Below are 27719 nucleotides of genomic sequence, written 5' to 3'. Positions count from 1 at the left end.
GGGGCGCGCGCCCCGGGCACTCAGCACCTACTTGAGCGACTTCATCACTTTGTCCGCCTTGGCGGCGGGCTGCGCCCCGGGAGACTCGTTGCGCCGCCGGAAGATGCCCAGTTTGTTCTTCATGTCCTTGGCCCTGCAGGGGCAGAAGCAGAGAAAGGGTCGGCGTGGGGGGGTGCCGGACCGGGCGCTCGCAGGCACGCGCGCGCGCGCTCCGGGCGCGGGCACCTACTCCTTCATCGTGTGCCGCCGCTGCAGGCTGCCGTGGCGGGGCAGGTACATGCCGCGGAGCATCTCCGGAGGGCCGGGGTGGGGGATGCAGGCGCGCCCGTGCCCGGCTCCGGCCCGAGCGCACGCACGCACGACTGCTCACTCGCGCGCTCGCAGGGCTCCCGGGGCTGCCGACCGACTGCGCTCGCCGCCCGGCTCGGACGGGAGGAGCCAGGAAGTGGGCGGGCCCGCGGGGCTGGGGCGAGAGGCGGGGGGCTCGGTCCCCGCCCACCCCGAGCGGCAGCCCGTGAAAGGGGCAAGTGTCTGCGGGCCGGCCCCGCGCCAGCGCCCGCGAGCCCCGCCCGGCCTCCCGGTTCCCATGGCAGCGCCCGGGAGGAGGAGAAACAAGGCAGCAAAACTGCCCGGCTCGGCCCGCCCGCCCGCCCTGAGGGCCGGCGGGACCCGCTATTTTTAGCCCAGAAACCCATTTTTAGCCCGGCCGCTCGGCCCGCCCCGCCGCGCACGGAGCTGCAGCGCCCAAGGGGTTAAACGCCCGCCCCTCTCTCCGGGCGACTCCCCCCAGCTTCCCGCGCCGGCTCCGGACGCACCCCCTGTGCCTTTGGCTGGGTGACCCTAAGCTTGAGTGCAGTTTCACCAACTGCCAAGCATCTCACTGGGGCGTCCCAAGGCCCTGAAATCATTGTTGCCTTGTTTAAAAAAGACATTATTATCACCATCACTTTATGGCTGGTGGGGCCATACCTAGGGGCGCGCAGGGGCTACATTCTTATTCCTAGTTGGGGGTGGGGGGTGGCCCTCTAGAATGCAAAATATGCACCCGTCCTTTGGAGCAATTTCCCCGCCTCAGCAGCACGGGATTTGTAAAGAAATCTTTTTTTTTTTTGTTCTTGTTTGGTTTTGTATTTAAAAGCTTTGGTTACCGGTGGCTGGAACGAAGCTGAAATTTTTTAACGTATCCATCGCCCCCCATCACAAACCAAAACAAACACCGCACTGAGAAATATGCGTGGCTCAACCTTCCCTTGTGTTTTTTTGAAGTCTGTACTTCCGGACTGATTTTTGAGTTTCCAGCTGTGCAGCGCTCTGAACTCCCTGCGGCCCCCCTCCCCCCCTCCATTCCCCACCTCCTGTAATTAAGGGCAGGGGAAGGCTGCAAATGAGGTTCTGGATTGGACCTCCTGGAGTTCGAATCCCACCTCCGGCACTAAGCAGCTCTGTGTTCTAGGCTGTCCCTGAGCCTCCCTAAAGCCAAACTTTCTCTCACCAACAGGGATAATCCAGTGTGCAGGGGGAGCTTCTGGGAAGCGTAGACAAAGGTGGGAAGGGAAACAAGTAGGGTGGGATTAGAAAGAGAATGCTCCCCCTGCCTCCTGCCCCACCCCACCCCCTGGAAAAATCCAGGTGTGTGGAGTATCGGGAGAACTCGCCAGGGACCCGCGCCCAGGATGTGTGGAAGATAATCCTTGCCCACACCCTGCTCTTCCCTGGCCCCGCGGGCTGTCTCACCCCCTGGCAGGCCTTCCATTCAGTGCAAAGTGCTCACTAGCCCCTACTGAAGAGGAAGCAGACTTTTCACCTTTCCGGATAGGCAGCATCCTTCTGAAGGAGACCCCAGCCCCCAGCCTCCCTGCCCTGCACTCCCTTTCCTTAGATCAAGTTGCCCCTGAGTCTGGTCTTTGCTTCTGAGTGTCCAAACAGAGCTGGGAGCCTGGGCTTCAAACACGGCTTTCTTTCTGGGGCACCTGCCATGCGGTGCCCCAGCTCTAGGGCCACTGTGCAGGGGATACTGAGGGACAGAGCAGGGTGGGCAGGGTGGGGGGTATTGGTGCAGGATTGAGGTCCAGCCTGTGCACGGCCTCTCTCCGCTAGGGCTCTGGGTGGACGCTGAGTCCAACCGTTCTCTACTGCCCACCTAGGCTCAAAGTGTGTGTGTGTGTGTGTGTGTGTGTGTTGTGTGTGTGTGTGTGTGTTAAAGAGAGCTCCTTCAGAAGACTTCATGCAAGCTTGAAAATGACAAGCTCTGGAGAGCAGAGAGATGGCTCAGAGCACATGTTTGTACACGGGATGCCTGAGTTCAATCCCCAGCACCACATCACATGGTCTCCTGACACCTGTGGGAGCAGCCCCCAGTCACTGCCAGGTGACCTCCCACCCCCGAAAAGATGGCAGCAGTCTCTGAAGAAAAAAGAGGGGAGAGAGACAGAGATAGACAGACTAGATACAGACAGCCTAGATATTAGAGAAACAAATGATGGATCTCTAGAGAGTCACATAGGAAACCACACGGAGGCAGACGATAAATACAGAGATGCAGACACAGAGAAACAGGCAGAAGGAGATGCAACACACAAATAACAGAAATCGGCAATCAGCCTGCCAGGTTTCAGATCCCAGCTCAACCATTTACTTGCTAGGTGATCTTCAATGAGTAAACTTTTTCTGCCTCAGCTTAATTCATTGTTGGGGGGGGAGAGAGGGTGTACAGATTTAAAAAGTAGAGGGTCTGGGTCTGGAGGAGATAGTGCAGTGGGTAGGGTGCTATCCTTGCATGTGGCTGACCCAGGTCTGATCCCCTTACCCCCATATGGTCCTCTGAGTACCACCAGGAGTGGTCCCCAAGTGCAGAGAAAGGAGTAAGCCCTGAGCACTGTCGGGTGTGGACCAGAAAAAAAAAAGAAAACAGAAAGAAAGAAAGAAAGAAAGAAAGAAAGAAAGAAAGAAAGGGACATATATGTATATATATGTGTGTGCACACATACACATAAAATGAACCTAGGACAGTGCCTACACAAGTATGAGTTGTATGTGTGGTGTGTGTGTGTGTGTGTGTGTGTGTGTGTGAGACTATCCAGGCGTGAAGGACCCTCAATAAAACTCGTAAGTCTGAACCTCAGGTGTTCAAAGGGCAGCACCTGCTTGGACAGGAGGCCAAGTTGGTGGGCCGGCTGCTCCAGCATGCCTTTCCCCACCCTGCCCCATCCCTGGGAGCTCCAAGGACTTCAGTCTAGACCCGGGGTCTGTGCAAAGGACTATTTCTGTCTGTTTCACCTTCCCTAGAAAGTGTGATTGCTCCTGGCCACAGAGTGAGAGAAACCAACCCGAGCTGCAAGAAACTGGAGAGAGCAGAGGAACTGGGACAAGAAAGAGTTTCTAGGATGGTGGAGCCCAGCCAAGGTCAGGGCCAACTAGTCTGCTAAGGCATCTGGAAGGACTTCCCCCCAGGAACTGGGCCAGGAAAAAACTGGACGTGTCAAGCGGACTCGCCGTGGGCCAGCAGCGCCCTCTCCTGGCAATGCCGGAGACGACAGGCGTTGCAAAGCTCACCTAGTGGGAAGGGGAAGGGTTGTGCCCTGTGGCTTACAGGTACCTGCTCTGTGCGGCTGCTGCGGAGGGCAGCAGTGCTGGCTGGCCCCAGGCCCCCCACCCCAGCCTGAGTGCACGGCTGAGTCCCACCCTCCTGTTGTTCACTGGTGTCTGCAGAGGGCAGGAAGGGGGTGCCCCTTCTCTCCACCCTCCCATGGGAGGCCAGGCAAGCCCAGGAGTGGAGCGGGAGGGCGGGGAACTTTCCCAACGTACAGGTTTTTGCTCTTTCTCTTCCGCGAGACTTCATCGTCGTCCCCAACCGTGTCAGGTCCGCTCATCTGTGGAGAAAAGACAGGGGCGCTGATGGGGGAGGTGTCCGGAGATGGCTACACGTGTCTGGGATCCGGGAGCCGTCCTGCACCCCTCTGCTGGGAATGCCTGTTGTGTTTGGTGCAGCTGGCCTGGGAGCAACCTACCCTGGGGCTGTTCTCTGGCATGTGGTGAGGAGCAGGGCTCAGTGCACCAGTTACATTGTAGCACCAGACACAGCTGCCACCTCCACCTGGCTCCTCCCTGAGCCTCAGTGTCTGGGCTTCAAACTCAAGGTCAGACAGCTGAGCTGGTTCTTTCCAGATTATGGGGTTCAACGTGTACCTGGGCCGGCCTACGGTGTGTAAAGTGCCTGGGAACACCCCCCCCCCCAAGCTCCCAGGGGCTCCAGGGAACCTCTGGGCAATGGTCAAAGCCCGCCCTCCAACATCAAGACCTACAGGGGTTACTGAGGGAGAAGGGTAGGTTCCCTCCTGCATGCCATGTGGTACTCCGAGCACTGAGCTAGGAGTAGTCCCCCATGCCACTGCCTCCAGGAGACACACGGGACCCAGCAGTGCTCCCCTCACGCACCCCCCCCCCCCCCGCCCCAGCAAACCAGGGGTCAGTGAGTCAGCAGAGCAGAGCAGCTGGCCATGGACACGGCTGCCAGAGAAAGGACAGAAGCCCACCAGGCATGGCTACACTCTGACTCCTCACGAGCCCTAGTCTAGGCAGCCTCTCTTTTGTACAGCAAAGAAAATGGGCTAAGCCTCAATGCTCAGGAGCTCAAAGCTCAATGCTCGGGAAGAGAAAGGCGGCCTTATTCCAGATGCAGCCAGCAGGGGGAGCTACTAGCTTCAGTGATGTACCCACGGGTGGGTCTGCGGATGCACAGATACATGGATGGATGCATGGAAGGATGCATGGATAGATGGAAGGATGGATGCATGGATGGATGGAAGAAAGGATGAGTGGAAGGATGGATGGAAGGAAGGAAGGATGGAAGGATGGAAGAAAGGAAAGAAGGAAGGAAGGAAGGAAGGAAGGAAGGAAGGAAGGAAGGAAGGAAGGATAAATGAATCCAGTCAGGCAGGTAAGTGGCAGGCAGGTGGATAGGTGGGTGGGTTAGTGGGAAGATGGATGGGTGGACAAGTGCACAGATGAATGGGTCAGTGGGTGGCTGGACAGATGGATGGATGGATGTGGGTTATTGGGTAACCCAGATAGCTTGTGGATAGGAGAATGGATGGAGGGAGGGAGGGATGGAGGGACAGAGAAAAGGACAGGAGATAAATAATACTGTATGAAACTTAAATTGCCAGGGAGACCCAATTGTTTAACCCTAACCACAAACTCCCTCATTAGTCATGGCAGTAAGCCAGGCCATGAGGGGAGCGGACGCTCAGAGACACTTCAGTGGCAGCTGGGGTGGGCCTGTCCGGGTTCCAGGCAGGGCTTCTGCAACAGAGGCTGCAGCTCTCCCAGGTGAGGCTGTTCTGGCCATTTCCTGACTGTGCTGCCCCCTCCCTAGGGCTTTGCAAACGTGACATACCACCAGGATGGGGGGGGGGGGGAGGGAGGGAGACCATCTAGTCCCTCAGCCTCTTTAAGTTGTGCCACAAGCTTGGACGGTGGATAGGGTATTCTCCAGGGTCAAGTCCTGGGGTGCTGGGGCCCAATTCTGACCCATTCAGTTTCCGGGGGGCTTCCCAAGCTCACCACGCAGCCAGCACTATCTCCCCCCTTGCCCCCGCATCACACACAGCCTGGGGTCACGGCAGCCTGTGCCCCCACCCGTGGGAAAGGGCCGAGCACACCCGGCTTCCTCCCATTCTGACCTCAGCTTCCGCGCTTTATCGGACCCACACAATGGGCCCGGGGACCACTCCTGCACCCGCCACCCAGCTCGCCACCCCGGCCTGTGTGCTGCTGAGAAACGATTTCTTCCTTCCACCAATGGGGGGTGGAGGGGGGAGTCCTCGTCGGCCTGACGGAGGGGGCTGGCAGATGGACTTGACCCCCTGAGGCTTCTCTCTGCCTTTCCTGCTGCAAGGCCCCTCCGCCCCCCTGGGGCGCCATCTCTGTACCCCAGTGACCCTCACTGCAGAAGGCAGGGGGGAAGGAACCACCCCCTTCCCTCATGCTCTGCGGGAATCCCAGGGGCCCACCCAGCCCCCACGAAGCTTCCTCCAGGGCCCGAGAGCTCACTGCCGCTGAAGTCATAATTATCCTTCTTAGTGTAATTATAACTGTAATCACAGCCATGGCTGAGCATGGGGCTGGGGCTGCTGGGATGTAGAGCCTGGCCGGGCCCTAGTGGTAGCTCTGAAGGTCTCGGTTCCTCTGCAAAATGAAGTGGATCTGGACATGGGTCTCCCGGGGTGGTGGGGAGGGGTCATGCGGTCCAGTGAGATCGGGTGGGGCGAGGGTCCTTCCCTGTCGGCTGGGAGCTACGCTCCATGGAACTTGCTCTTCCCAACACTGTGGACGGCTGTTGACTGTGACTTCTGCCGGCTGAGGACAGAGCCCCTGAGCAGGGTCGGTGACAAGCCTGGGCTGGAAGTGGGGAATCTGAGGCCCAGGGATGGACTGGGGGACCTCTCTACCCTGCTTCTCCCAGTTGGTTCTGATCACACGGCCAGGCCCCGCTGCCCGCTGAAGGCCCCGTGGGAAAAGTGCAAACACCGTATCTGCACTCAGCACAGCTGGGTTTGAGCAAGCCGAGATCAATCCTCTTTAGGGTTTTTTTTTTAGAGTGGGGGGTGGAGGGTGGGGGTTTTTATTGGGGGCAGCAGGAGTGGTTAGGGGGGTTTGGTGCATACTCAGGGATACTGAGGGCTCTTCCTGGCTCTGTGCTCAGCAGTGACCCCTGGTGGTGTTTGGGGGACCGTATGCAGAGCCGAGGGTTTGAGTGGGCACATGCTGGAGCGATAGCACAGCGGGTAGGGCGTTTGCCTTACAAGTGGCCAACATGGCCGACCCAAGTTCGATTCCTCCGCCCCTCTCGGAGAGCCCGGCAAGCTACCGAGAGTATTCGATATGCCAGACACAGTAACAACAAAGTCTCCAATGGAGACGTTACTGGGCCCGCTCGAGCAAATCGACAATCAACGGGAGGGCCTTTACCTTTATGCAAGGCAAGGTCCTTCCTTCCTGTCTTGGTTCTCTGACCCTCATCTTCAGGGTTTTGTTTGTTTGTTTGATTTTACAATAGGGAATGGGAAGGCGATGCCGCACCCTGAACTGGAAGGCATCCGGGGCACCCTCTGTCTAACCTGAGGGCCTGGGCCCACACCCTGCCAGAGGAGGGGGCCGGAAGTGTGGCCAGGAGCTCTAAGCAGGTGAGGAGGGAGTGCAGTCCCGGAGCATGTCCCATGTCCTGCATCATGTTCACTGACTTGCAGGGCAGGACAGACGTGGCCTGCCCTCCCCCTGTCCTGCCATGGTACCCAGGGACTGGCGCAGCAGAGGGCACTGAGGCAGCTCAGCTCTGGGGGGGGGAGGGAGCACGCAGGAACCCTGAGCGTCCTCTCTGGCCTGTGGAAGGGGACGTGGCCGGCAGTCGGCATCTCGGGGCGTGAGGCATGCCTGCTCTGTGTGGACCCGTATAGGGAGCGTCACCCCCTTGGCAGCCCTGGGTCTCCTTTGCCCGGCCCGAGACTCATATTCAGAGGCACAGGGGTTCTGGCTGCTGTCAGGTCTGGCCTCTGCACCACCCATGGAGACATGGCATTGTCTGGTCTACTCACACGGGCTCGACCCAGGCTGTGGGCGCAGCGGGCAGCAGATGCAAGACCTGAACCTGGTTCCACCCCCAGCACCACCCCTATGGCTGAGCACATGGGAGCCTGGCTGCCCTGAAACTACCAGGGGGCACCATGTGTGCATGTGTATGTTGTGCATGTGTGTGCGTGTGTGTGCATGTGTGTGCATGTGTATGTGTGCATGCATGCACGTGTACACATGTGCGCGCATGTGTATATGCATGTGTATGCGTACTTGTGTATGTGTGCATGTGCGTACATATATGCGTGCATGTATATATACATGTGTGTGCGCGCGCATGTGTGCGTGTGTACATATGTGCGTGCATGTGTGCGTGTGTATGTGGGCATGTGTGCGTGTGTGTACATATGTGCGTGCGTGTGTATATGCATGTGTGTGTGTGCGCGCGTGTGCGTGTATGTGCGTCAGAACACCCAGTCAAGGGTGCAAGTCCCGGGACACTGCAACCACAGCCACAAAAGGCGGGGAAGGTGCTGAGGGCACCTGTGAATGTTGGGGTGCCATTTTCTGCTCACGCTATTCTCTTCTCCCCTCCTCCCCCCACTTTCACTCCACAACACTTCCTCCACCTCCCTCTCCTCCTCCTCTACCTCTCTTCCTTCCCCATCTCCTCCCCCACTTCCTCCTTTTCCTGCCCCTCCCCCATCCCCTCCTTCCCCATCTATTTATACCTCCCCCTCCTCCAGTCCCCTCCCTCTTCTCCCCACCCCCCACCCTCCCCCAGCCCTGGGTCCCTGGTCTGGAGTCACCACCCATGGGGGCAGATGTGCCAGGCACTGCCCCAACACCTTCCCCTAGGGGGCGCTCTTCCCTTTACCCATAGATCCAGAGGGGGGGTCCTGCCCACTGTGGGAGAAGCTGGAGGCCCCCCCACCCCAGGAGGCAAGAACAAGCCCCTCTGGGGGCCCCGTGACAAAGGTGGGTCTCCCTGCTGCTGGATGGTGGGTGCAGGAAATGAATGAGCAGAGGCACGAAGAGCAGAAGGTGCATGGAGGGGGCCTCCGTGAGGGGACGACACTCAGGAGCCTGGGGCTCCCGGGGTGTGCTGGTGTCTGGGAGGAGGGTCCTGCACCCCACAGGAGCAGCGAGCGGGGCTCTGGGGACTGGGCTGGCAGCTGAGGGTCTCTGGGTACATACCATGGGGGTCAGAGAGGGGGCTCAGGGACAGGATGGAGCAGGGGGATCCCTGCTGAGGAACCGGGGTCAGAAAGGGCAAGGTCACAGGGGTCAGAGCGATAGTGCAGTGGGGAGGGCACTTGCCTTACACGTGGCTGACCCGGGTTCAGTTCCCAGATCCCTATCTGGTCCCCTGAGCACTGCCAAGAGTGACTCTTGAGCTCGTAGTCAGGAGTAAGCCCTGAGCACTGCTGAGTGTGCCCCCAACCCCTCCCCCCAAAAGAAGCCATTGGTCACGGCCCCAAAGCGTTCCGTACCCTCTGCAGGGCTGGCCTGGCCTGAGGGAGCCTCTGGGCCCTGTAAAAGCTGCCCCGCTCCTGACTGTGGGCAGGGGGAGCATCGCAGCCCTAGAGGGGGTCCTTTAAACAGAAGATCTGACGGTTCAGCTCACTCTGGGCCTTGAAATCTCTACAGCCATCACATGTTCCCAGGGGGCTCAGAACCAAGTGTGAACCAGACACTCACAGATGGAGTGGGGGGAGTGGGATGGCGGGGGTGGTGGGGTGGGGGCGGGGAAGGTCCGTTCCAATTCCTCTGAGGCTCTAGTCCTGCTTCCAGGGACTCCACTTACAGCCCTCTCTGGGGGCTTCTCAGCTTGCACTCTGCCGGGGGTCAGGTCTGCTTGATTGCCAATGGCTGAGAAGTTACAGAGGGGCCTGGGGTCCCCACCCTCGCCGGTTAAACATGCTGGGGCCCTGCTAGAGAGCCCTGCTGGGGGGAGGGGGTGCACAGAGGCAGGCAGTTCCTCTCTGCTCTGCAGACAGCTGGGTCCAGGCTCAGAGGAGCGGGACTCACCCAAGGCCATGAAACCAACAAGGAGCCCAGAGCCCCAGCCGGAGCCACTGATGGACTTCAAGCCCATTAAAGTCCAACCATGGTCCCCCCTCCCCCAATAATTAATCCCCTCCTCTGGCTCAAGCCAGCCTCCCTCATTGCTGGAGCTTTGGGGGGGGGGATTGCGGGGGACGAACACAGCACAGGTCTGGCATACGGCAGGGGCGCCATAAACTCGTCTTCGTCTATTTATAAACATCTGCGAGAGGCTAGTGGCCTGGTGGTTAAGCGCTCCAGGCCCCGGGCCAGGTTCTGGTTCAGATGTTTATAAACGACGCGGCCGGGTGCAAGTGACCTGACCTCTCGGGGCCTGGGCTGAAGGGCACCAGAGCCGCCTTCGCCTCCTGGGGCTGTTCTGGGAGCCGCCACTCGCGCCCACTGGTCAGAGTGGGGCGGGAAGATGCTTCGAGGGGCTGATGCAGGCTGAATCGGGGGAGGCCTGGACCCAGCTTTCACTGCAACTCGCTTTGGGGCTGTAATCTCAGATCTTTTCGGGGGGGCGGGGGGGAGGGTACAGAGTGTGTGTGTGGGGGAGCTCCCAATCAGTCCCTGGGAAGGGCGGGGGGGGGGGGGGGGTGAGGCAAAGGCCTCTCCCCCTGATGCTCAGCCAACCAGGTTAGATGGTTCAATGGTCAGTGGCGGTGCTGGGGGTCTCCAGAGCAACTCTGCATGGGGGGGGGAGGGGAAGGGGAATGCCAGGGAGAACAACTGGTACCCGGATATAATGTAGGTTCTGGCATGTGCCCCAATTCTCGAACTATCTCTGCCGCCCCGGAGCTGGCATCTGTATGTTGCAAGCACAAAGCCACACCCGCTCTACATTGCAGGTGTGACAGTCCCCGGGGCGCAGGAAGAGCACAAAGTCCAGGGCCTGTCACGGGCGGGTGTGAGTTGCGCGGTGGCCTTCCTGGTGTTTCCTGGCCTCGGTGTCAGCCTCTGGGCAGGGGCAGGAGGTGGCCTGGAAGCCTCGGAGAAGTGCGGGGGGTGGGGGGGGGCGGGACCGGGTACCCCTCCTTCCTCCTCCCGCCCCCCAGGCAGCCCCCTCCCTTACCTTCCGGTGCCCCGTGAAGAAGAGCGAGAGGTGGTGCATGGAGCCGCCGTTGCGGCCCAGCTCCTTCTTGAGCGTGCCGGGCGAGGGCATGGTCCAGGCGGGCGCGGCGCCCTCGCCGTCCGAGCAGTGCAGCGTGGTGTCCGAGGAGAAGCAGGGCCCGCGCGCGTCCTGCAGCAGGCTGCCCTCGCTGTGCGTGCGGCGCCGCAGCGAGCTCTGCACGCGCAGGCACAGGCCGTCCGCGGCGCCCGCGCCCGTCTCGATCATGCTGCTGCGCTTGGCCTCGGCGCGCTCCCCGTAGTTGTCGTCGCTCGTGTCCTCCTCGTCCTCCTCCTCCTCGTCGTCCTCCTGGCCCTCCTCGTCCCCTTCCTCCTCCTCCTCCTCCTCGGCGCCCGAGCTGCCGCCGCCCTCCGCCCCCGCCTGGCTGTAGGCGCAATCCAGCCGGACCTCCGGGATCACGAACTTGTGCTTGCAGACCCCGGGAGGGTCCCCCGACGACGACGACGACGGAGCGGCTGCTGCGGGGTCCCCGGGACTCGGGGGCTCCTTGGCCTGGCTGGGTGGGGACAGGTCCGGAGCGGGGGCATCCGCGGGAGCAGGGAGGGCTTGGCTGGGAGGAGGGGGCTCGGGACCCGTGGCAAGGTCCCGGGAGGAAGGGGTGTCGTCTGGGGCGGAAGGGGCCTCCTGGAGGCTGGGTGCGGGGTCAGGGGCCCCGGCGCCCTCCTCGGGGGCAGGCAGGTCTGTGCCAGCAGCCGGTGCATCTGGGCCTGGACGTTCCTGGCCTGAGGACTCCTTGTCAGGTGCGGGGGCTGGTTCTGGAGGAGGCACCGGAGCCGGTTCCTTGCTGGGTGGGGGCTCCTCGGCCACCTTCCCTTCTGCCAACGACATCTCCCTCTTCTCATTCGCCTCTGACTCAAACATCTGCGGAGCGAGAGAGAAAACGATCAATGTTCCAAAGAGCATGGAGTGAGAGGCCAGGCCCCCTGTATATGGGGGGGCACAAGACAGGGGGGCTGAACCCCCAGCTCCATCCCTGGCACCCAGGTGCCAGACGGAAGCAGGGGACCCCCTTGGGCTTCACTCTAGACCCATCCCCCCTTTTCCCCTCACACTTGAACCTTCTGTGGGTCCTTCGGGGAGGAGGGTAAGTGGGTCACTGCTGTGTGCTGGCTCTTAGGGTGCAGTGAGGCTGCATGGGGTGGGGTGGGGGGCGGGGAACACTGGCACTTCCCACCAGTTCTCCCGAATGGAAGGGTCTGGTCTCTGCAGTGCAGAGGGAAACCAGGAGGAAAGAGCGAGAAGCAGCTGCGCCCTTTTGCAAGCCCACACCAAACCCGATCCCTAGGGACAGCAGGGATCTGGTCCCGAGCAGAGACTTGACTGAAGGGTCTTCAACCAAAGTTCTCTCGAGTTCCTTCAAGTGCTTCCCACAAGAGCCCACTCCAGAGAGCGATAGCACAGCGGGGAGGGCGCTTGCCTTGCACGCAGCCAAGCCAGGTTGGATATCCAGCATCCCATATGGCCTCCCGAGCCTGCCAGGAGCCATTCCTGAGTGCAGAGCCAGGAGTAAGCCCAGAGCACAGCCAGGGTGTGGCCAGAACAGAGGATAAGAACCCGCTCCGAATGGTGTGGCATCTTTTTTGGAAATGGATGAACCAGAATGGAATGAGAACTTCAGCCTATAGACCCGCATCCGACTGACGGGGCTGCAGTCACAGATGCACGGGCTTCCCGGGGCTTGCTCCAGGCCCTGGGCTGGACCTACACCTCCCGACTCTGGCCAGCCATGAGCACCCAACGGCCAGCGCCTTCCCCAGATGTGAGCCCCGTGTGAACAAAAAACAAGTGAACCCTGTGGGTGGAGGAACCTCAGGAGTTCCACACAAAAGGAAAGAAATCCTGACATTTGCTGGCTGACACAACAGCACCCAGAGCCCCCTGGCTTCCTGCTGGGCAACCACTACAGGAGAAGCACCCCGGAGGATGTCAGTCATGCTTCGATCCCCTGGGACCCCCTCCAGGGCTGGAGAGACCATATACGGGTAGGCTGTTTGCCGTGCATGTGGCCAACCCAGGTTCAATCCCCAACACAACCAGGAGTGAGCCCTGAGCACTGAGCCAGGAGTGAGCCCTGAGCACAGAGCCAGGAGTGAGCCCTGAGCACCACAGGGAGTGACCCCAAATTACTCCCATCCTACACACACACACACACACACACACACACACACACACACACACTCAAAAGATTAGGAGCTGCCACTATGTGGAAAACAGGTCTAATGGCTAGGCTGGGCTGAGCCCATCTGACCGTCCAGGCCTTGAAACGCTGCCACTGAAACTATTCTGAGCCCAGCTTTCCTGCACGAAGGGCTGGAACCAGGACTCAGAATTAATGACAGAGACACCAAATGTGCCCAGGAACTTAGCCCTTGAAGAAGGAATCACACCTGGGCTGACACTTGCTCTCTCTGAGTTTTGGGGTCACTCACACTCGCAGAGCAGAGGTTAAGAGCTCCTGTTATCAGGGCTGGGGAGATGGCTCAGTGGGCTGAGACACGTGGTGGCTGCAAGCTCAAGGACTGGGATTTGAACTCTGCCATTGCAAGCCCCTTGGCCCCAATACTGTCAACCCCCAGTGGTGCCACGTCACTGGACCCTGAGCATTGGACCTCCCAGCCTGGCTGAATACTACCCGGGTAGTATTCCCTAAAGATCCCCATCCCAAATAATATAACATATTTCCCCAAATCACTTTTTCAAAGGGTTCCTGCTATAAGGCCCGTGGCAGTCTCTTGGAGGCAGAGTGCAGCCTCTGGGCGGGCGATGGAAGGACGTGTGCCCGGAGCCGGCATGACTGCTCAGTGTTGCATGTGGCCGACCCGGGTTCGATTCCTCCATCACTGTTGGAAAGCCTGGAAAGCTACTGAGAGTATCTCGCCCACACGGCAGAGCCTGGCAAGCTCCCCATGGCATATTCGATATGCCAAAAACAGTAACAACAAGTCTCACAATGGAGACGTTACTGGTGCCCACTCAAACAAATCGATGAACAATGGGAGGATAGTGCTACAGTGCTACAGTCTTGCACACACACACACACACATTTACGAACACAAATACACTGCCACACACATACACACATACTCTTGAATACACACACTCCTTTACAAACACACATACCCTCTCTTACACATATATATTCTTGCACACACACACACATACACTCATTCACACACCAGCCCTCTGGGCTCCTGGGGCCCACCTTCAAGTCCTCCCGCCCCACTAGGCCAGACTTCCACCTTCCTGAGTCCAGGAAAGACAGTGGGAGGCAGTGGCCCTGGTGCCCAGCAAACAGTGGCTCTGAGAGTAGGGGCCAGGCCTGGGTTCTCCTTTCCTGGGGGTGGAGGTAGGGGTGGGCTGGCCCCACCCACAGGAGTGGGGGCAGCTGCCTGAGCCCAGAACCCCCAGGAAAAGAGCCGCCATGGACCCAGAACCAGAAATGCAAGTCAGGCTGTCCAGATCTGTGCGGTTCCAAAGTAAACAGAGGTGGGGACAGAGTCGTCCAGAGAGTGCCCAGCTCACAAGGCCTCCAGGGCCCTGCGCCCACACTCCCCGTGGGCACTTTGGTGGCCATGCCACCATCCCTGTCACTTTCAGCTGGACACTCTGGGTGGCCTGCCAAGTCCTCCCCACCCAGAAGGGAGCCATAACCCCACCTCACTTTCCCAGGGCACGAGGACCACCCTTAGGGTCCCCCCATAGGCCAGGAGGAGCACTAGGGAAAATGGGACTATTACTGTCTAGTCTTGGGCAGGGCATCAGGTGTGGTGCTTCAGCAGGGCTTGGAGGGCTCCGGGGGTTACTCCTGGCAACGCTCACGGGGCTATTCAATGCTCAGGCCCGACCATGTGCTGCTGCCCAGTCCAGAGACCAGCAGGGCCTCTCCTGGCGGTGCTGGGGGCCCAGACGGGTTGGTACTCACGACTGCAGGGTGCCTACACCAGCCTGTGGAGCTCTCTCCTACCCACTAAGTCTAATTTTCTGTTGTTTTTGGTCTACTCTGTCCAGAGCTTACTCCCAATTCTGTGCTCAGGCATCACCCCTGGTGGTGATGGGGAACCTGATGGGAACCAGGATGGGAGAAAGAAGCAGCTGCCACAAGGCAAGTGCTTCTTGACCCTCCAGCCCCTCTGGTCTAAGATGAGTCCAGGGCAGCTTCCAGGACTGGCCACTGGCTCTGTCGGAACTCAATTTCTCTGGGCACAGGATCTCTCCCTGGGCAGGACGGGGGTGCTGACAGGGACCCTCTCCTGGGCCAGCACACGTAGCACACACATTTGCCAACAAGAGTAGAGGCTCGTGAGTTCACACTGGGCTCTTCCACGGATCCAGCCAGTGTCCTAAGAAAACTGGGTGTGGGGGCACCTTGGGGTGCTCAGGCCCTCCAGCAAATGCCGGGAACCAGGGCCAGTGAGAGGAAGGCAGCGAGGGAGAGGGTCCCGGTGCCGGGGAGGTCAAGGAGCACGCATGTCACGGAATAGAAGCCGGATTGGGGTGGCCCCATGAGCACGGCCAGGGTCTATGCCGAGAGCCGCCTGAGTGAAAACTTTCTGGAGTCGGGGGTGGGAAGGGGGTGGGGAGACAGTACAGAAGGCGAGGTTTTCACCTGGGCTGCGGCTGCTTCGGCCACATCCCTGGCTCGAAGGCCCAGTAGACGGTCCCCTGAGCAGCGCCAGGGGTCATTCCTGAGCAGAGTCAGGAGCAGCACCCTGAGCTCTGCCGGGTGTGGCCACAAACAGAAACAAACAAATAAAATAAAAATAATGCTCTGGGGAGGCTGGAGCCATAGCACAGCAGGGAGGGCGTTTGCCTTGCACGCGGCCGACCTGGGTTCGATTCCCAGCATCCCATATGGACACCCGAGCACCGCCAGGAGAAATTCCTGAGTATAGAGCCAGGAGTAACCCCTGTGCATTGCTGGGTGTGACCCAAAAAGAAAAAAAAAGGTTCTGGGTCATACAAGCAGGATGTGGGGGTATGCGCACATGTGGAGCTCCGGCCAGGCCCCTACAAGACAGCAGAGAATAAGGCAGATACAACTCCTGGCCCCCCACCCTCACCCCCACCCTGACATCCTCCTTGCCTGCTGCTGAGCAGAAACCAGAGTTTGGACTCGCTGTCCCGACTGAGTGCATCAGCGCAGGAAGAGCCGGAACCCTTGGCCACAGGCCTTTGCGATAGGCTGGGGCACCCCCATCCAGCCAGGGACACCCGTCCGCTCACCCGGGGCCCTTGCGGTGAGAGGCTGGCAGTTGCCACCCTGCTGCCCGCACCGCGCTGGCAAGACCCTTCCCATCCATCACTTCTCGGGCCCGGCTGAAGCAGGGTTAATTCTGCCTATGCCTGGCCTGCTGGAAACAGACAGGAAATGAACCAGGCCCTCTAAATGGAACCGCTGATCAGGAGCTAATCAAATCCTCTCCCTACTCCAATCCTTGGAGCTCGGAACAGGGCTGGGAGGTGGGGGGGGGGGGGGCAGCGGCAGGGAAGGGCCCTCCCTCTGGAGCAGACTTCTCCTCACGCTGCCTGTGTCTCCTGAGCCCCGGCTGGCCGCCCCCCTGCTGGGGAAACTGCGATGCCCGCGGGTGGTTTGGTGGCACGCAGCAGCGGGTGCAGGTCTATGATCCCACAGGCAACCTGCAGGCATTCCTCTCTGGGATGACTCATCACGTCCCCCCCCCCCCCCCGCACCCAAAAAAAACGCCAGTCTCCACATCTGCCCCTGAAAACCACTTCCTGCCCTGATGATGGGGGGGGCATTGGGGGGAGGTGGTCAGAGCTCATGTGAGCTGGGGGTTGGCCCCAGCCAGCAAGAGCCCGCCCCCTCCCCCAAGTCTAGCATCCAGCTACTGACCTGGGCTGATAGGAGCCCTCCTTCCCTCTCCTCTGCCAGGAAACAGGGTGAAGACATGCCCCAACCAACCGGCCCCCTTCCAGAGAACTAAGTAGGCTGAGTGTGTGGAAGCATGAGAGAGTGCGCCTTCAGGGAACTGGAGAAAGGGCGAGGCTGGTGATGGGGGGACACGGGGCGAGGGAGGGAGGGGGTCCTGAGCAGTGCTCAGGGATGGGGCAGGCACCCCAGCAATACCCAGCCCCCTGTGGCCTCTGCCACTGACACTCATTAAGACCACGAGGGAGGCCACGACCCCTTACAGCAGCGAGAGCTCTGAAGACTGACGCCCTCGTCACACATAGGCCCGGGGCCTGACCCTCTGTGCCTCAGTTTCCCTGCCATCTATGGGGTGTGTCACGCTTCCCAGTGTGGGGGTTTGGGTGCTCTGCCACATTAAACACCCTCGGGCCTTGGCCATCTCTTCAGGATCCACCCCCAGCCTCCAAGCTGATCAGATGACCCCTTGGTTCCATCCCGGGCCTGTTGGCCAGGGACCCTCAGGTCTCCCTCACATACCCCCATACTCCCCGGGTGAGCACTGGCCCCTGGCCGCCCTGCCAGCTGCTGTCTGGGGATCAAGTCTCCATTCCCTGGGGCCGGATTCACCCGGAGATCCCAGGATCCTCAGGCCCCCGAGGCTCGTTCCTGCCCTGTCCCTGTCCAGTGGCGCTGACCGGCTGGCCGGGAAACCTGACAACTGAGTCAACGGCCCAGGGAGGCTGTGATGAACCAAACTGGGGAGGGGGGCAGGAGGACATGTGAAGGCACGTTCACTCTCCGTGTGCAAGGGCCACACGGCAGGTTGCTGGGGGCCATGGAGGGGCTCTCCGGGAGAAAGAGGCACATAGTAAGGTCTGGAGGCAGGGAGGGCATGGGGAGCTCCGGGGGACAGAGGGCATCCACGAGGCTGCCACCCAGACATCGAGACAGTCTCCTTCCGGGACCCCCGCAAACCACGTATCCCAGCCCAACACGAGCCTCTCCCAGCCTTCTGCACCCAGGAGGCCTCTGCCCACGGCTCATACCAAGAATCTGGGTCTCCTTCTCACTTCCTCTTCCTGCCTCCCCCACTCCCCACCCCAGGCCAATCACGGAACCCTCCAGATCATAAAATCTCCTCCGGAATCTTTCCACTGGGGGAGGTGAGGCTGGGCGGGGATGGGGAGTATGTGGGAAGTCTCCGAACTTTCCTCTCTATTCCCCAAACTGCTCTAAAACGTGAATTTGTTGTTTTGTTTTGATTTAAAAAAAAAAAAAAGGAAAAATAAACTCTTCACATCTTCTCCATCTTCCCTCCATCGCCTCCCTCCTGCCTCCTGAGTCCCATGGGGACTCAGACTGGCCCCCTGGACCCCCAGCATCCTCCACGCTGGCCCTGTCAAGTTCTCCTAAAGCCCAAAGGACTCTCGTGCTCCTCTGCAGAAAACCTCAGGGGACGGCAAAGCCCACACTCCTTCACGCCTCAGCCCTCCGGTCCTTCAGAGAATGAACGAGCCTCGGGCGACCCGGACGGTGCCACCGGCTCAGAGACGCATTAGTTCCTGTGGCCCATTGCTTGGCAGTGCGCTGTGAAACCCCGGGGCTTACTGACACCTATACTCAAATCTCCCTCCTCTGCAGATCCAGGTCTGAAAAGCATCCCCCTCTGGATGGTTCTCAGCAAAGGTGCACTTAGGGTTGTGTGTTTTGTATGTGTGTGTGTGTGTGTGTGTGTGTGTGTGTGTGTGTGTTGAGGGCAGGAGTGGGTGGGGGTGGGGGGTTGCGGGCTGCACACCTGGCAGTGTTCAGGGATCACCTCTGGCTCTTGGGGATCATATGCAGTGCTATGTGGCGTCCGTCGGATTGAAACGGGGTTGGTCACCCGCAAGAAGAATGCTTCACCCTCTGTACTGTGTCTTTCGAGCCTAATTTTTGGTTTTCTGGAAGTTCTTTTGTTTGTTTCAAACCTTGGAACCATCTGTGCAACTCTTAAAAAAAAATAGAAATCTACTTCTAGACCCTGGGGCTGGAGCGATGATAGCACAGCGGGTAGGGTGTTTGCCATGCATGCTGCCGACCTGAGCTCAATTCCTCCGTCCCACTTGGAGAGCCCGGCAAGCTACCGAGAGTATCTCGCCCGCATGGCAGAGCCTGGCAAGCTACCCGTGGTGTATTCGATATGCTCAAAACAGTAACAACAAGTCTCACTTTGTGTTCCTGGAGCGAGCAGACGCCACTGGGCTACACTAGCATGCGACAGGGATGAATGGAGACATTACTGGTGCCCGCTCAAGCAAACTGATGAACAACTTAACGACAGTGCGACAACAGTGCTACAGTGCTACCTCTAGGCTCCAAGTCAGATGGAGGAGGCTTTCTGGGCGGAGGGCCCAGGTGTCTTGCCCGATCCCCCACAGGTTGGGAGTTCTGGGGAGCAGCTCCAGTTAGCAGACAAGAAGACTGAGGCCCAGCGGAGGGAGCTGAGAGAACCTACAGCCAGCCCGCAGAACCAGAACCGGGGCTTGAATCCAGAGCAGAGCCTGCAGGCACATGAACAGGTCCTGGAGAAGAGGTCAACTGGCCACCACCCAGGAAGGGCCGACCCCCACTGGCAGGGGAGAGCAGAAAATGTGCAGACTCGAGATTTACACTCCTGAAAGGGCCCCACGGTTTTGTAGAGGCACAGGAAACCCCACTGGGGGGCGCTGGGGTGAGGCAGAAGGAAGCAGCCCCTCAGGAAGGGGGGGGGTGTGTCAGCCACCTGGACATGACCCTGTGCGCAGCTGACTGGCCGGGCCCTGCTGGGCCCCCCTGGCCTGTCCTGCGTGTCCCCATCATTCCTTGTCCCCTTCCTTGGGCCTCATAGTCAACATTTTCATTTGGGCTCCGGGTGTCTCCCAAGCAGTGCTCAGCGGGTGTGGGGACCGCTCCCAGAGGCACCAGGGCCAGCAGAACTAGCGGCCACCTGGGCCATCCAGGGGGTGGCAGAAATTGACCACAGCCCTCCCTCCACCCCCACCCCCACCCCCTGCCTGCCAGGCCTGTGGCGGTGGCCCCTCGGAGCTGTCCCCTCGCCCAGACACTGCTTTACTGCAGGCAGGCGTTGCTTTTTCACCCGAGGGTAGAGGACCAGGTGACTAAAGGACGGTCACCTGTGGGCTCCCCACTCACCCTCTCCCCCCCACCCCACACCTTGTTCTCTGCCTGCCCCCAGTAAGCCCAGGGGCTCCTATTCCCCACTAGGGCCGCTAAGTACTGCCCGGGGCCCAGGCCTCAGCCCTCCTGCCAGTGTCCAGCAGGACTGCGTGTCTTGGACTTGCTGAGCCACCGGCCAGGGGCTGTGCAGGGCTGCCAGGACACAGACTCCGGCCTGTGTGAGGTGGGCAAGGTGGGCACCAGCCAGGATGACCCCCACCCCCAACCCAAAGGAGGAGGGAGACTCAAGGGGAGGTGGGGGCCAGCACTCTGGGAGAATGGCTGGAGCAGGGGAACTGGCCGGGCCTGGGGCGGCAGAGCAGGGAGAGGGGAAGAGAAGCTGCTAGTGGGTGACACCCAGTGCCCATGGGCACTCCCCTCTCACCTCCGGTGCCCGCTGAGGTCCGATTCACGGACCTGCATCTGCAAGCAAGCAAACCCACTGAGGTCCAAGCTCTAGAGTGCTCTGAAGCGCTTCTGCCTCTTCCCTCCCCTCAAAAGTCCCTTTCCCGAGCATCACCCATGGCTGGTCCTTCCTCACCTGGTCGGGGAGCAGCGGGGAACGGAAGTCCATGCACCCAGTGGCCCTGTCCCGTGCAGCCTTCCTCCAGGACCCCCGCAGGGCAGGAGCTCGTGACTGTAAGGGGGGACCTTGGCTCTACACTAGGTTGATCGGAGGATACAGCTTTGCCCAGCCAAGAAAAGCTCCTCCCCTCCTCCTTCCCCTCCTCCTCCATCTCTTCCTCCCCTACCTCCTCCTTCTCCTCCTCCCTTTTTCCTCCCCCTCCTCTCTTCCCCCTCCTCCTCTTCCCCATCTCTTCCCACTCCTCCTCCCCCACCTTCTCCCTCTCCCTCACCTCCTGACCCTCCTCTCCTCCCCCTCCCCTTTCCCCTTCCCGACCAGTAATTTCAGCCCTGGAGAGCAGAGAGCATGCTTAGAGCTGGGAGATGCAAGCACGGCAGCAGCAAGAACAACTTGGGTTCCAGGCATGGCTCTGCCTCACCCCATGTCTGTGGGAAGCCCTCAGGACCAGGACGCCATGCACTTACTTGGTCCATACGATGGCACAGAGGTGGTATGAAAACCCCAGCCCACCTGAGAGGGACGCCACATGGGCAGAGAAGATAGGAGCCCTGTCCTCTCAGAAACTGCGCCCACCCTTCCCGGGCATCACACTAGGATCCTTCCAGCTGCCCCAGAGGGGGGGCCTGGTCAGCTGTCCTTCTGGGGATGCTGGCAGTGAGTGAGAGGGACCCTGGAGACCAAGACCAAAGGCCCTGGACACAGGGGGAAGCCAAGACTATGCTGGCTTCCCTCGCTCCAACAGTCCAGCTCAGCCTGCAGCCTGGGCCACACACCAGCAGGGGCGTCCAGCCGGCGGAGCTGGGAGGGGTCAAAACTCAAGATCCAAGTCCTGATCAGGTATCCTTGGGGGCCAATCCAGGGCAAGAGAGGAAGGAAGCACCCCCTTTTCCAGAGAGCCCCTGGGATGAGCTGTCTGTCCCAGCTCAGGAAATGCTGAGCAGGGGAGGAAGACAGGAGAGGGAGGACATGTCTTTGTGTGTGTGTGTGGGGGGGGGGGGGGTGTGGCTTGCTGGGGTGCAAATCTGGCCAGTGCTCTTGGCAACCGGCCCAAGATCACCCAGGAAGGTCAGGGCCCATGGCTGCCTCCCCAAAGCTGACTTCTGAGTGTCCTCCCTGGAGTGGACATCACAACAGCATCTTTTCCAAACTCCTGTGTGTGTGTGTGTGTGTGTTGGGGCAGGGGGGCCGCTGTGTCTTATCTCCCTCTCACACTGGACCCCCTGGGCCCCTCTTCACCACCCCTTTCCTCCTCTCTCCCTCCCAGCCAGCCAGAGTTTTCTGCAGTTCCTCAAACACGCTGGACCACAGGACCACCAAAGGTTTGCTCCCTCCGCGTCCTGCCCAGAGCTCACCCTGTGCCTCCCGTGCACTCCTACTTCTCCTTCAAAACCCCACTCATCCATTGCCCTTGGTGTCTGGCAAAGCTGATACTTCATGGCCCTCCAGTGAGAGCCTGTGGTCTTTTAAGTAAGGAGGTTATTTACCTCGACCACAAAGGAGAACAGCCTTCCACAGACACTGTCCATTAAAGTCCACTCCAGGGGGTTTGACTGGATTTTGATATTTCAAATTTGGGAGCCGCATCTAGTGGTGTTTGGGATTTGCTCCTGGGCTCTGCACTCGGATCACTCCTGGCAGAGTTCCAGGAGAGAAACTGGGGTGGGGGAATCAAACCCGGGTCAACTGTGTGCAAGGCAACTGTACTATGGCTCCAGCCCTTCCAGAAGGGTTTTAGAGCAAGATAGGAAACCTGAAACAACAAAAACTTCCAGAATACGACATGAGCGATGAGCGCCACAGTCCTGTAATAGGCAAGAAACGGGTCTTATCTCTGGAAATCAGTACGGAGGTTTCTCAAGAGGCTAAAAATAGACTTGCCACAATCCAGCAATTCCACTCCCAGGTTTCTCTCCAAAGAACACAAAAACACGCATTGAAAAGGATGCAGGTACCCGTGTTCATCACAGCACTGTTTATAATAGCCAAGGTCTGGAAAAAAACCAAGTGGTCCATGATGAATGAGCCAAGAAAGAAGGCGAAGGCTCACACACCACCTCTGCGGGGATAACTCAGCCCTCAGAAAAGATGCAACCCGGGTATCTGCAATAAACATGGGTAGGGAGAACTGGAGGGGGTCAGGCAACATGAAAAGAAGTCAGAAGGAGGAGCAGAAAGACCGGAAGATCTCACTCAGACATGGGAAACAAAGATGCAAAAGCCAGAGATCGACCAGGCCCACGCACAGCTGACCCTCATGTTCTGACCATAGATTGCGAAGAGGAGTTGAAGGAGGGGGGAGAGGGCATGAAGGATGAAGGGGGTCCCCTAGAGGGGAGTGGCGGGAGGCAGCAGCGTTTGGGTGATGATGTGGGGGGAACTTACTCTCCAAGGGGTATGCAAAAGCGTTGGTGAAACACAGTTGCATGATGCTAACCAAGCTCCCCCCCACCAACCCTCCCTTCCATTAAGAGAAAGAAAAAGAGGATTCAGGAAGTGCTGATAGAGACAGACAGGGAGACAGAGGCAAAGAGACAGCAGCCTGCATTCAATTGCATGAAATTAAGAACTTCCCTTCTTCAAAAGATAACCCTGAAAAAGGCACCCTGCTGAGTGGGAGGAGAGAGGGTGATGTGTCTATTCAACAGAGAAAGAATATCCGGGAACTGTGGAAGCTGTGGAAGCGCCTCCAAATCAATAAGGAGAGACAGACATTCCACCAGGGATCCGGGCACGCCACCGCTGAGGTTATCAACTCCCAGGCAAGGTGCTGAAAGTCTTTAGTCATCAAGGAAATGCAAGTGGAAACCCTGGCCAGCTCCCCCAGCCCTGGGCACCCATCACGTTGGCGAGGCGTTCATGCAACAGGCCCCCTCTGGCATCGGGAGGGCGGGCTGGTGTTGCACTTTGCAAAATTATATGATGGCATCTCCTCCCGCTAATTATACCCAACTCTGTGACTCAGCACTTGCACGCTGGAGGTGTTGGCCCAACAGAAAAGTGGGGAGCATCCAAAGAAGAGAGCAGGATGCAGAGTTGGGGTGTCCACTCCCCACACGACACCCCACGGGCACGCATGCGGACCCATGGAAGGAAACTTCCCAGAGGCCTGGTGGGTCTCACCATGGAGATGGAAGATTGCAGAGACAAAAAGAGGGGCTGGAGGGTTGGATCCCCTCGGCAGAGTCGGGGAGGGAAGGCGTGCATCTGTGCCAGGTCTGACCCTAGGGGCACTGCATGCTCACGCCCCCGGCACCCACGCCACAAGGATGGCACCCCTCGAACCAGGCAATGCTCCTCGCTCATCTCCAAGGGAACTCAGGAGAGGCTAGGCTGGGTGGCAGTGGCAGAAAATGGGTGCTGAGAAGACGCCTGGGGGTTCTAGAAGATTCTGTTTCTTGCCCTGAAGGGTTCATTTGGTAAAGCAACATCCTTGGCCTCTGTGCTTTCCTGGGAGCACACAATGCTTCCATGGGGAAGGCTACTGAACCGACCAACCACAACCCGGATCGGGCCCTTCCCTGCGCCTCCCCTGTACTGGTGAAAGTGTGTCTTCCTGTGGCATCCTAGACAGTACCATGCCCCCCACCCCAGTCGTCCACACCACAGGAAGCTGTTGCACCCTCTCTGCCGTTGAGAGGGAGCAGGCGCGGGGCTGGCAGTGCTCAGGGCTCCTCAATGCCGAATGCCCACGCCTGGGGCCCGCGGAGGGGGAGTAAGTGTTGGGAGAGCAGGGGCACAAGGGCAGCTTCAATGTCTTGCCTCAGGCCCCCGACTACCAGTGAGAGAGCCTGCCCTCAGTCCAGAGCCCAGACAGACCCTCCCAGGTCCGACAGGGCCACACACAGAGCTCCACAAATACCACTGCCACGGCTAGATAGGCACGGTGGTTGCTCAGAGGCACCGAACCAAGGACTAAGCGACCAGACGCAGGTTGGACCTGGAGCCTCCCTAGGGCTGCCCCTGTCTGAGTCTTCCCATCCACGCTGTGCCATCCTCAGTTGGAAGGACCCAGCTGGGCACGGGGGCACTGAGGACATTTCTCAGACCTGTGACGGGGGCCAGGGAGTGGGGGTGGGGGCAGGAGAGCCTGGACCCCACTTTGGGGAGAGCATCTGAGCTGCTGTGGTTACAACCTAGACTTCGGGAGTAGACGGTCGCCTCCCCCTCCTTCCCACTCCCTCAACCTCCCCCGCTGGCCACAGCTTGTTTTCAAGTCCCCTCCCACCCCCCCACTTTCCCAAGTCGGGACTCACTGTCACAGTCTTTGTCATCAGCGGAAGCCTGAGCCACGGGCTTCCGGTGCCAGACACGGCCCGAGGCTGGCAGGCAGATGAGCGAAGCTTGGGCTAGCTCGGCAGAGAACACACCTGGCCACTCTCCACGCATCTGGGCTGAAGAACAGGGCCCGTGGGCAGGAGAAGAAGGAAAGCTAGGACACTAGCCGCCGGGCCAGGAAGGTCTCGTCATGCAAGCGTCTGGGGCCCCCTCGGCCCATCCCCACCTCCCACCCTGCCACACCCAGATCCGGATCCCGGCCTTGGCTGGGCAGGGCCAGGTGGCTGCTCCCCAAGGGCCGCGCCTGGCTGCAGCGGCTCAGAGCTTAGTGGGCTGAGCCAGAGCGCAGAGTGTTTATCCCTGGGAGGAAGGATGGTTTTCCCTGAGCACTGACATCTTGGAAACAGCCCGGCTCCACAAACAACAACAAACCTCCCAGCCGCGGCCTGGGCTCCAGCTTGCGGAAGGTTTCCAAACGGAAGTGCCCGAGAACCAGGCTGGGGGGCTGCAACCCATTCCACCAACTGCTGACCTTGACCAAAGCCTTCCCCCCCGCCCCACGCCACCCAGAGCCCAGCAAGAGGAGAGGTGGGTAGAGGCCAGAGGACCAAAAGGCTGGTGGCAGGGGCCTGGCGATGCCTCGGTTCCATTCCCGGCAGTTGCCAGTGGGGCAAGCGTCAGGCGGGGTACGAAAATGCAATTGCCCAAGACCACGTAGGGAGCCGCCACTCCTGGTGGCTCACCAGTTGGCCACACCAGAGCTTTTTCTGCAGACACTCAGCTTCTGCCAGACAGAGCGCCAGGCTGTAGCTGGGGAACTCGGGGTCTCGGGGATAGCAGTGCCTCCCTGGGGCTCCAGAACCCACAAGGACCACGCTGAAACAAAAAAAAACCCAGGAACTGAGTTATTTGGGTTGGTGCAACCAGGCAAGAGTTGAGCCCAGGAATCAGAGACCTGGATTCCTGAATCAGAGAGTCTCTGCACTGAAGCTGCGGCCAGGGACCCTCGGGCCAAGCCCTCCTTTCGTGCCTCAGAGCTGGACCTCCCCAGTAGACCTATGGACTTCGCCAGCTCTCACCAGGACCTGGAGAGATGCAACAGAAAATAACTCTAAGGGCTCCCAGGAAACTCACTGGACACAGGCAGCTTCTGGGGGATCCACAGATGGAGACTCACCTACCCCCCCCCCCCAACACCTCCAGACCAGCCCCCTCTGAGTCCTGCATTCAAACCCACCAGGCTGCCCCTTCCCTATTTCTCCTGGTCCAGGACAACTCCACAGATCTACCCAGCCCAGCCTGAGTCCCAGGGCGGTGCTCCCAAGCGATCCCACCAAAAGTCTCCAGCCTTCCTTGGCTCCTGCACATCCCAAACCACACGCCTCCTCTGCCCCTGGCAACCACCTGACGCGTGAAGACGAGGGTCCCTCACCAAAGGGACTTTGTGTTCCCCTGCTTTCAAAGGGGTGGTTCCTGCCTTCCACCCGGCAGAGCCCAGAGACGGCAGGAGAAACGCTCATGGGCAGGGATACTTGTTGTCAGGGAAATTCCATCCAGGACCTTTCTTGCCAAGCCCCCCAGGAACCAAGGATGAAGACACTCCCCTCACCCGACAGCATGGGACCTAGAGCCGCCTCACGGCGCCACCACTGACAGAACCCAAGTTAGCTCTGGCCCTTGGCAGGGGGAACGATAGTGGAGGGAAGAGGTGGGCCCGCTGAGGGCACCCCCTGGACCCGACGGAGCTGACATCAGCTCCTGACCGTCAGAAGCCCCTTTCAGCTATTCCTGGTTCAAAGCCCCCCAAGGTGCTGTGCCTCGGTGATCTCCTTCCTCACCCAGCCCGCTTCCCCCAGCTCCATCAGCTGCCAGGCTGGGACTGGAGCAAGCCAAGGTGGAACTTGGCTCCCTGAAGGGCCGGCCCGAGGCTAAGCGGTGCCACGCGCTAGGGCTGGGGCAGTGGGGAGGTGCCCTGGGCCGGGGCGGGGGCCTCCGGGGGCCCACGGTGGAAACTGTGACTCGAGCTACAGGGCCCTGGCTGAGATCCCGCGGGCATTGGTCGGGCCAACTCTGCCGCTCCTTCCTTGGCAGGACGGGGACCCACTCCGGCCACCTCCAGGGAAGCATAAGGAGGTGGAGGGCAGCCGTACCGCCCGGAGGAGGCCTGTGGCCCGGTGAGAGGAGGCCAGTTTGCAGGGCAGGGCCTGGTGGCATCTCAGACCGGGCGTGCCAGATGAGAGCTGAGTTTCCAAACTCAAAGGAGGGGGTGATGGCAGCCGGCTTCCTGGGCACCCCGCTTCATGCTGCTCCTGACCCAACCTGAGGCTGCTGGGGACAGAGAGAGCCATTTCCTCTTGGGGACCCAGCCTCTTCCACAAGGTACTGGAGGAAGGGATGAGGGGTCCCTGCCAATGCACAGGGGCCGGCTCTGGGGTGAAGGAGCCCCTGATAAGCCCCTCATGGTTTTGGCACAAGCAAAGTGTAGGAGCTTGCTCCAGGGACAATGAGTACCTCACCCCACCCCTGGCTAACTTTTGTTTGCAGTGGACATTTGTACAGAAACCCCAGAGACCAGAGACATCCCAGGAGACCAACCCTGCTGGGCCACTGCCTTCCCTGAGGAGGAAACTAGCCAAGAGCTAGCCTGCCTGTGGCGGGGTGTGCAGGCGGCATCCCTGGCCCAAGGGACCCAGCCCGCTGCTTGAGCACGCCCTCCTGAAGCACCCCAAGCAGCCTGAGGGGCGTCCTGACTTGGGGTCACCCAACATTCCATTCTCCCCAGAGAGAGAGAGAGAGAGAGCGCAAGAAACGTGCATCGGGGCCAGTTTAGAAGTGAAAGCAGCACCCAGTGGAGAGACACGTCCCCATGTCCCTGGTCCTAGGGCCACCACCCCTGACAGGGGTGCACGTGCGTGTACACACAACACACCCGCACGCACACTCCCCCAGACACACACACACACACACGCACTCACACTCACAAAGCCCTCTTGGGAAGCTGAACACAAATGGTTTGATCGCAACATGCCCATCAATGGCTGCCC

The 27719-nt window shown here is 59.8% G+C and overlaps 1 protein-coding gene across 2 annotated transcripts in view; it reads right to left on the bottom strand.

Moving 5' to 3' along the window:
• RGS3 (regulator of G protein signaling 3) overlaps nucleotides 1-27719 on the bottom strand; it is a 135883-nt gene that overhangs the window by 3238 nt on the left and 104926 nt on the right. The window contains exons 11-13 of one of the 2 annotated variants that reach the window (XM_056135383.1): nucleotides 10691-11608; nucleotides 3805-3869; nucleotides 32-133 (exon numbers count right to left, since the gene is read on the bottom strand). In XM_056135383.1, the coding sequence (XP_055991358.1) occupies nucleotides 32-133; nucleotides 3805-3869; nucleotides 10691-11608 (1085 nt within the window). Of the gene's footprint in view, nucleotides 1-31; nucleotides 134-229; nucleotides 378-3804; nucleotides 3870-10690; nucleotides 11609-27719 lie in introns of those variants that run through there. The other variant, XM_056135384.1, reaches the window with a different exon arrangement.

This window comes from Sorex fumeus, unplaced genomic scaffold (genome assembly GCF_029834395.1).
Source record: "Sorex fumeus unplaced genomic scaffold, SorFum_2.1 ptg000111l, whole genome shotgun sequence".
NCBI classification, from domain to species: domain Eukaryota; kingdom Metazoa; phylum Chordata; class Mammalia; order Eulipotyphla; family Soricidae; genus Sorex; species Sorex fumeus.
The sequence above is the reverse complement of the archived record's forward strand: the minus strand, read 5'-3'. Positions and strand labels throughout refer to the sequence as shown.